General features: G+C 51.6%; 2 protein-coding genes across 2 annotated transcripts; one reads left to right on the top strand and one right to left on the bottom strand.

Moving 5' to 3' along the window:
- Positions 1-3280: 3280 nt before the first annotated feature.
- Positions 3281-6900, bottom strand: ACTL7A (actin like 7A). Its single transcript, XM_081526034.1, has 2 exons — positions 6731-6900; positions 3281-4772 (listed from the first exon to the last, which is right to left on the bottom strand). The coding sequence occupies exons 1-2, from the start codon at positions 6898-6900 to the stop codon at positions 3407-3409; spliced, it is 1536 nt and encodes a 511-aa protein (XP_081382160.1). The 3' UTR covers positions 3281-3406.
- A 102-nt stretch (positions 6901-7002) lies between these two features.
- On the top strand, positions 7003-8349 carry ACTL7B (actin like 7B). The gene has a single exon (XM_081526049.1). The coding sequence runs from the start codon at positions 7003-7005 to the stop codon at positions 8254-8256; it is 1254 nt and encodes a 417-aa protein (XP_081382175.1). The 3' UTR covers positions 8257-8349.
- Positions 8350-8949: the final 600 nt, after the last annotated feature.

Genomic DNA, 8949 nt, shown 5'->3' with positions numbered 1-8949 from the left:
GGTATTTGGAAAGAACAAAGTCATGGTCCACTCATCTTAGTGTCCTTGGACAAAGTCATTTAATCTCACTGAATCTTTTCTCCAACCTGTGTGTCCGTTGGGCTAACCAGGGTTTCTCAGTCTTAGCATTGTTGATTTGTTGTTCAGTCGCCAAGTCGTGTCCAGCTCTTTGCGACCCCATGGACTGCAGCATGCCAGGTTTCCCCGTCCTTCGCTATCTCCCATAGTTTGCTCAAACTCACGTCCATTGAGTTGATGCCATCCAGCCCTCTTACCCTCTGCAGCCCCCTTCTCATCCTGCCCTCAATCTTTCCCAGCATCAGGGTCTTTACCAATGAGTCGGCTCTTCGCATCAGGTGGCCAGAGTATTGGAGCTTCAGCTTCAGCATCAGTCCTTCCAATGAATATTCAAGGTTGATTTCCTTTGGGATTGACTGGTTGGATCTCCATGCTGTCTGTCCAAGGGAGTCTCAAGAGCACTGTTGATATTTTGGATTATATCATGCTTTGTTGTAGGAGGCTACCCTGTACATTACAGAATATTGAGCAATAGCCCTGGCTTCTACCCATCAGGCGCCGGTATGCCATACCCCCTCCTTCTGTTATGATAACCACAAATATCGCTAGACATTAGCAAATGTCTATCAGGGGTCAAAACTGTTCCAGTTGGGAACCAGTGGGCTAAGATGGCTTCCAAATACTTATTTAAAACTTTTCATCTTTTTTGTCTGTGAGGAAGATGCTTTTTTTCTGCAAGGGCTATTTATATGGAACAAGTGAGAGAATTCATAAAAGTGCTTTGAAAAGAGATTATACAGTTGTTCAGCCTTATATTGGTATTTTTCAGTTTAAAATGCAGTATGGCATTTAGTCCTAAGATGGCCTAGGAGTTCCCATTCTCCAGAATCATCTCCCTTGCCTCCATTTCATCAAGACCCTCTTCACCTTTTGGGGGTTCTTGACTGGGGGCTTCATAGACCCTTGAGGAATCTGAAGATAGTGTATTTCTGTAATCCTATGTATTTTATTTGTTGTGTTTAAAGAATATTATTTTGAGGGGTCCATAGGCTTTATCCACCCTGTCAAAGAGGTCCAAAGGTTAAGAGTTAACCAGACTTCAGCTTTCTTATCAATGAATGTTCTTCAAGTGTTGACAGTAGTGGTTTGGGCAGAAACAGGTAAACAAGGCAGACCTCTCAAGTCAGTGTACCCAACTCCTGTCTGATCTCCTGATCCTCCAGGGTAAGGCTTACCCGTGCTGACTAAGCCCTTCTGTGGCTATTTTTGCTTCTCTACTCTAGCTTGCTGGTGCCAGCCATCTGTGCTTACTCACCAGGCCTCCAGGGTTAGGCATTTGTGTCTTTAAAGGCTGTCTATAGGCAACCCTGGAGGTGATAAGGATGGCTCTGTATGGCTTCTCCCTGAGCCTGGTAGAGATGCCATAGCTCCGCTATGCATGCTTGAATGTGTGTGCCTTTGGGTATATGTGTGGCTCAGGATCCTAGTAAGGCATTTGGGCTTCTGTATTTAAGCAGAAGAAATCTACAAGATAATACTATCTAACAACTCTTATGATCACCTCCTGGAGGCCACACACTAGTTTTCAAATGTTTATCTCTAATAGTTTTTTCAAAGCTAAACTTTATTTTTGTTGTTTTATATCTCCTATTTACAATCAGCTGTGTGAGGTAGGCATTTGAATTCAATTTTATAGGTGAATCGACTCAGGTCACGGGCTTCCTGGTAGCTCAGTGGTAAAGAATCTATCTGCCAATGCAGGAGTCACAGGTTTGATCCCTGGGTCAGGAAGATCTGGAGGACATAGCAACTCACTCCAGTATTCTTCCCTGGCAAATCCCATGGACAGAGGAGTCGGGTGAGCTACAGTCTATGGGGTCGAAAGGAGTTGGACACAACTTAGTGACTAAACAAGACTTAGGTCACATAGCCAGTTGGTAGCAAAACAGTTTCAGTCCACAGAGTCCAAGGCCCATGTTCTTTCCGTTATTTTATGCTGCCTGCCGGTGTTGGAGACAGGGCAGAGAATATATTAGGGACGGTTCTAAAAAATCAAAGGTTCAATTATAAACTGCCCACAGGAATACCCCAGACCATGCTGGGCCCTGGAAGGGCTTCCAGGCCATGAGGGTGTTTATGTTCCTTCGGTTCCTCAGTTGGGTTAGAGTGACCAGAATGGAACAGCTTCCCACAAACCCACGGCATCCACTGCAGAACCGGCAGCCTTTATCCTGCTGCTGCTGCTGCTGCTAAGTTGCTTGAGTCGTGTCCGACTCTGTGCGACCCCATAGAGGGCAGCCCACCAGGCTCCCCTGTCCCTGGGATTCTCCAGGCAAGAACACTGGAGTGGGTTGCCATTTCCTTCTCCAATGCATGAAAGTGAAAAGTGAAAGTGAAGTCGCTCAGTCGTGTCCGACTCTTAGCGACCCCATGGATGGAAAATCCTCCGTCCATGGGATTTTCCAGGCAAGAGTAGTGGAGTGGGGTGCCATTGCCTTTATCCTGAGCCCATTCCAAACTCCTTGTCTACCCTGCGGGTTGATGGAGAATCCAGTCGTGTCGGAGATGAGCAGCTGCTGTGTGAAGTGTCTGGAGAACAGCTGTGGTTTGCATCCTCATGACCTTACTGCTGATAAACCAAGATAAATCCCCCCCAGTTCTTAAAGGGGGAAATCTATACAGCACCTATTCCCTGAAGAGTTTTTCCCTTAAGATAACACATACCTTGCTCATAATGCATGGGTTTCAGCAGCTAGTCACCATGATGGCTTGGTAAGAACTGATATTGAGACATTACAAATGACTGTTGGGACTAAAAGAAAGTACAATCAAAGCAGGTGTCAGACATCTTCATCAGCTCTTCTGAGCCTTCAGAGTTGCTGATCAAGTGTGAAATGTGCTCTGCTTCTTTGTGGGAGATTGAACCATTACCGCGTACTAGTCTTACATGCCATGACAGCATTTATTAAATCTATCACACTCCCACTTCCTGAGTTTAACAGTACTATAGTGCCTTATGTGGGGAATGTACAAAATAAGGGACAGAGTAATTGTAGAGATAATTTCTCCCCCAAATACTTCAGCAATCAACTTATAATGCATGTCTTTCTGGTCCATAATCATTCCCCCTTCCTTCCCTCTCCTCCCACCCCCACTGCCCCTCTCCGTCCAGCCCCCACCACTGGTTGGGCAAATGCATATTCTAAGGCAGTTGCTTAATGTATGAAGTTCTCATTGCGTAAGGAAAGAGGGACACACACTGTGGAAGGAAACATGAGGATTGTTTAATACTGCAGAAGTGAACGGGCTGACTCTGCTCCCTGTGTGTGAGATGGGTGCTCACCCAGCAGAGCCGATGCATGGCACAGCGGCCGTGCTTCCTCGGAGTTCAGAAGCACCTTCTGTAGAGGAAGAAAGGCCCATGTTCCTCGTACTCAGAGCGGTGGACCCACAGTGGTTGGAAGCCCTGAAGCGACGCCAGGATGGAGCCCCCCGTCCACACTGCTGTGTCTCTTTCGGGCAACACGTTTACCTGGGGGGTGTCATTGGGACACATGCTGCTCAGTTCCTTCTGCAGACGGTTAGGGAAGCCGCTGAGCATAGTGCTCCCTCCGCAAAGCAGGATATTCCCCATGAGGTCTCGTTTGAGGGCGATGTCACACTTGTTGAGGCAGGACACCGTCTGGGTGTGGAGGCCCAGCTGCATGGACTTGATCAGAGAAGGTTTGAAGAACATTTCTGAGCAGAGGAATCTTTCCTGGCACAGGTAGATCACTTTCCCATCTGGCAGGGTGTACTGGATCATATGCTCAGTAGCTGGGACTTTCTTCTCTTCAATGGGGTCCAGGGCCACAAAGCAGCATTTCTTCTTGATGTCCTCCACGATGCCCAGCTGGCCCTCGGTGAAGTGTTTCCCTGCAGTGTTCATCAGGCCCATCAAGTAGGTTGTCAGGTCAGAGCCCGCATAGTCCAGCCGTCCGGTGATGCTGGGCAGAGGGTAGCCCTCGTAGATGGGAACTACGTAGGACACGCCGTGGCCGACCTCCACCACCAGGCCGGAGGTCCTGCCGTAGGAGTACATGGATAGGCGGGACTGGTAGGCGATGTGCATCGCGGGAGTTTTGAAGGTCTCAAACAGCATTTCAGCATACTTCTCCCTGTTGGTGTGTGGGCTCAGGGGTGGATCTGAAACCAAGACCGCATGCTCCTCTGGGGCAATCTTCATTTCTTGATGGAAGAGATATTCCCAGATATCCTGCACTGTATCCCAGTCCACAATGATGCCATGTCGCAGAGGGTTAATCAGCTTGAGACGAACCTCTGGGTTGACAAGCTCGTGCCCCACGAATGTCTCCTTGCGATTGTCGCCGGTTTTGGCGGTCTCCATGTAGGGTTTGCCCACTGTGGTTGAGATCCTGTGGGTGGGCTTTGGCAGCCCGGCAAAGCCACATTTACAGTAGCCTGTGCCAAGGTCCACGACCACTGCTTTGGTCAGCTCTAGCTTGGGCTTCTTGACCTCAGGTGATGTCGTCGGTTCTGGCTCTGAATGGTTACGGCGCACCCACACTGCCCGCTTGGCTGGGCCATCCTTCAAGGAGGCGGTCTGGAGGACCTGTGTCTGCGGGGAGGCCTGCTCACATATTTTCTCGGACGGCCCATCCCCTATGACTGCCGCCTGTGGGGCCCACACGCTCTCAAGAGCCATCTTGCTCTCAGAAAGTTCCTCAATCCCACCAGCCTCAAGGCCTGAAAGGCTGAAACAAGCGGGCAGCTTGAGAATTTCTCCAGTGGTGACATCACTGATTATGACATAATCGAGTGTCCCAGGGCTTTCTAGTTACTGGGAAACTTTGTCCTGTGTTAGGGTATATTTGAGATAGTGTTTTTGAAGTGATTTACTTTTTTTCTAAATTTTGTAATAAACCTGGCTTATCCAATCAGTATTTCTTGAGTGCTTGCTATGTGCAAGGCAGGCAGCAGTGAGGAAAAAAAAAGGAGAAAAATCTCTGCCCTTGTAGAACTTATATTCTAGTCAGTGGGGGTTGGGGGAGAGACAGACAATAACCAAAATAAATATATGGGGGGTGTGTGTGTGTGTGTTAGTCACTCAGTCGTGTCTGACTCTTTGCGACTCCGTGGATTGTAGCCCTTCAGGCTCCTCTGCTCATGAAATTCTCCAGGCAAGAATATTGGAGTTGGTTGCCATTTCCTCCTCCATAGGATGTTCAGGGATCGAACCTGGGTCTCTTGCATTGCAGGCAGATTCTCTCATCAGGCTTCACAGGCCATTGCTAGGACTTTGGCTCTAACTCTGCATGAGGTCGGAAAGCACTAGAGAATTTTGAGCAAAGACTTGATACCATCTGATTAAGGACCAATTGCTGCTATGGCAACTCTGCCAAGCACTAACAAAAGGTAACATATTCACAGATTCCAGGGATTCAGATGTGGACATCTTGGGGGGGGGGGCATTATTCACTCTGTGCCACTTGACCTGTGCATCCCACTTCACTAAGACCCTCAAAGCCTGGCATGCTCCGTTTCACTAGCTCCTCCCCCACTGCCCATGCTTGCCGTCCTTAGCCCTTTGTGTGGTCAGTTGAATCCAAGCCCTTACCTCTAGCGCTTGAGGTCCCCCCAAGCCCTGATGGCTCAGCGGGTAAAGAATCTGCCTGTAATGCAGGAGGCTCCAGAGATGCGGGTTCGATCCCTGGATCGGGAAGATCCCCTGGAGTAGGAAATGGCAACTCACTCCAGTATTCTTGCCTGAAAAATCCCATGGACAGAGGAGCCTGGCAAGCTACAGTCCAAAGGGTTGCAAAGAGTTGGACATGACCAAGCACACACACCTAGCTGCCTCCACGACCCCCTTATCCTCATCTATTTTTCCAAACACTTGAACTACTGGGAACTCTGCGCCCTGCTTCCCTCAGAGCCTTTGCTCAGGCTGTGCTCCCTGCCTGGGATGCCTTTCCTTCCTCTAAGCTACCTGACAGGCACCCACTTAGCTTTTAGTACTCTCTGTGGACAACCCCTCTCTGCAGAACCTGACTCCCTCCCTCCTTTGTGTTCCTCTGTTCTCCCAACAGACGTCCACCTGCAAACTCCTGTGCATCCATTCATCTTCCCGACTAGATTGGGCACTGCTTGTGGCCAGGTTGCTATCATTAGAGCGCTCACACACTTTAAGGAGACCTGGTACATTGAAGTTGGAGAAACTTGGGTTATAGCACAAACACTCCAAGAGCTGTTTGCTCTTGGGCAAGTCATTTGCATTCTGAACCTTGATTTCCTCAGCTTTGCCTATCTCCCAGGATTCTGTGAAGTGTCACGTGAGATGCCTGCTACAGTGCTTGGCTCACTGTGCTGTGTGTGTGCTGCGCTAAGTCGCTTCAGTTGTGTTCAATTCTTCGCAACCCTATGGACCATAGCCCGCCGGGCTCCTCTGTCCATGGGATTCTCCAGGCAAGAATACTGGAGTGGGTTTCCATGCCCTCCTCCAGGGGATCTTCCTGACCCAGGGATTGAACCCGTGTCTCATACATCTGCATTGGCAGGTGGGTTCTTTACCACTAGCATCACCAGGGAAGCCTTTGGCTCACTATAGGGGCTCAAATATTTATCACCCTCTTGACAAGTTGAGAAGCAAGAAGTGATCAGCTAGTGAATGGGGGATTAGGAACGAGAAAATAAGGCAAGAAAGAGCAGAAACCTCTGAGACACAAGTGTGCTTGGATTTCTAAAACTGTGCTGGCCACCTGCTCTGTCCTGGAGCAAAGTTGAGTTAGGCTGATGGGGTGGGGGTGTGGGGGATAGATCAAGGGCCTGCCCAGACCAAGCCCCCCCGCTACAACTGCCAGAATGGACCAGCCCATGTGACATCACAATTCCAAGGGGTTGCCAAGTCACTGCTAGAGACAGACCCTCATTTCTCCCCAGGGAGCTCTAGGATGTGGATGTGAGACAGGTGAGCAAGGAAGGCAGATGGCAACAAGGAACAGCCCTAGCCCCAAGCCGATGGGCACGGCTCAGGGGGACCCGGGAGAGGCAGGCACACTGCCAGGTCCTGATGTTGGCATCCGGGACACAAGTTTGGCCACTCAGCTGAAGATGAAGCCCAAGAAGGTGCGCAAGATCAAGGCGCTCATCATTGACCTGGGCTCCCAGTACTGTAAGTGTGGCTACGCGGGCGAGCCAAGGCCCACCTACTTCATCTCCTCCACGGTGGGCAAGCGCTACTCGGAGGCAGCTGACTCCGGTGACACCCGCAAGGAGACCTACGTGGGCCACGAGCTGCTCAACATGGAGGCGCCTCTGAAGCTGATCAACCCGCTCAAATATGGCATCGTGGTGGACTGGGACTGCATCCAGAGCATCTGGGAGTACATCTTCCACACGGCCATGAAGATCCTCCCCGAGGAGCACGCCGTGCTGGTCTCTGACCCCCCGCTCAGCCCCACGAGCAACCGGGAGAAGTATGCGGAGCTGTTGTTCGAGACCTTTGGCATCCCTGCCATGCACGTGACATCCCAGTCGCTGCTGTCCATCTACTCCTATGGCAAGACCTCCGGGCTGGTGGTGGAGAGCGGGCATGGCGTCTCACATGTGGTGCCCATCTCTGAGGGCAATGTGCTGCCGGACCTGGCCAGTCGAGCCGACTACGCGGGCAGCGACCTCACCAACTACCTGCTGCAGCTGCTCAACGAGGCCGGCCACAAATTCACCGACGACCACCTGCACATCATCGAGCACATCAAGAAGAAATGCTGCTACTCGGCCCTCAAGCCCGAGGAGGAGCTCCGCCTGTGCCTGGAGGACCTGCGCGTGGACTACGAGCTCCCAGACGGCAAGCTCATCACCATCGGCCAGGAGCGCTTCCAGTGCGCCGAGATGCTCTTCAAGCCCACCCTGGTAGGCAGCAACCAGCCCGGCCTCCCCGCGCTCACGGCCGCCTGCCTGAACCGCTGCCAGGAGGCAGGCTTCAAGGAGGAGATGGCCGCCAACGTGCTGCTGTGCGGCGGCTGCACCATGCTGGATGGCTTCCCCGAGCGCTTCCAGAGGGAGCTGAGCCTCCTCTGCCCCGGGGACAGCCCCGCAGTGGCCGCGGCTCCCGAGAGGAAGACCTCCGTGTGGACCGGCGGCTCCATCCTGGCCTCCCTACAGGCCTTCCAGCAGCTCTGGGTCAGCAAGGAAGAGTTTGAGGAGCGGGGCAGTGCGGCCATCTACAGCAAGTGCTGAGCGGCGGGGTCCCCAGCGGCTAGGTCTGGGGGCAGACGGCCACAGACCACTCTATACACATTTACAGAATTTCACATAAAATTTTAGAGTGCAGTGGCTCCTGTCTGGTCTGGGTTTCTTGCTCTAGGCTGATAGCAGAAGGTGGGGGGAGGGGTTGGGCTTTCAGTCTGTATCTGCTGGGTCGGGAGCAGCAGGGGCGGGGACGGGGGGGGGGGGCTCACCGGCCCCTCCCCCTCTACCCTCTTCTTGAGGGTGACATCATCATAGAGCCCAGAATGTGGCTTCTTGTTCCCTTAGCTCTTCAGGGTTCAAAGCCCAATCCAACCCACACTCGTATTGCTTGCTCACCCATAGACCAATGGGGGAACAAAGGCTCAGATTAAGGGACTGGCTTGGGTTACAAAGTTGTGTGGTGGGTGGGACTCTCAAACTAGGTGTCTCCTGTCTTTGCCCCTGCTGGCTGCCTGCCCACAGCTTTGTCACTGCTTGACTGCCTCACTAACTGCCTGCTGCCCCCTCAAAGGTACAGCCTATGGGTGTCCCCTGAGTGGGAGGGGTCATTTCTACCCTTCAGTGGCCCTCTCCTTTTAGACTCCTGCCAAAACTGTGGCTATTTTTACAGCATCACAAAGAGCCACTGAATCTGGAAGATGTTAGAGAAACCAGAAGGCCATTTGGGAATCATTTGGTTCC

The sequence above is a fragment of the Giraffa tippelskirchi genome, chromosome 1, assembly GCF_054371585.1.
Source record: "Giraffa tippelskirchi isolate mGirTip1 chromosome 1, T2T-mGirTip1v1.2.pri, whole genome shotgun sequence".
NCBI classification, from domain to species: Eukaryota; Metazoa; Chordata; class Mammalia; order Artiodactyla; family Giraffidae; genus Giraffa; species Giraffa tippelskirchi.
Note: the sequence above shows the minus strand (reverse complement) of the source record. Positions and strands in the feature narration are given on the sequence as shown.

Coding starts and splice junctions, on each gene's coding strand:
- ACTL7B (XM_081526049.1), top strand. CDS start 7,003: ATGGCAACAAGGAACAGCCCTAGCCCCAAGCCGATGGGCACGGCTCAG.
- ACTL7A (XM_081526034.1), bottom strand. CDS start 6,900: ATGTCACATGGGCTGGTCCATTCTGGCAGTTGTAGCGGGGGGGCTTGG. Junction 4,773..6,730: donor AGCACACTTGTGTCTCAGAG/GTTTCTGCTCTT, acceptor CGCTTGTTTCAG/CCTTTCAGGCCTTGAGGCTG.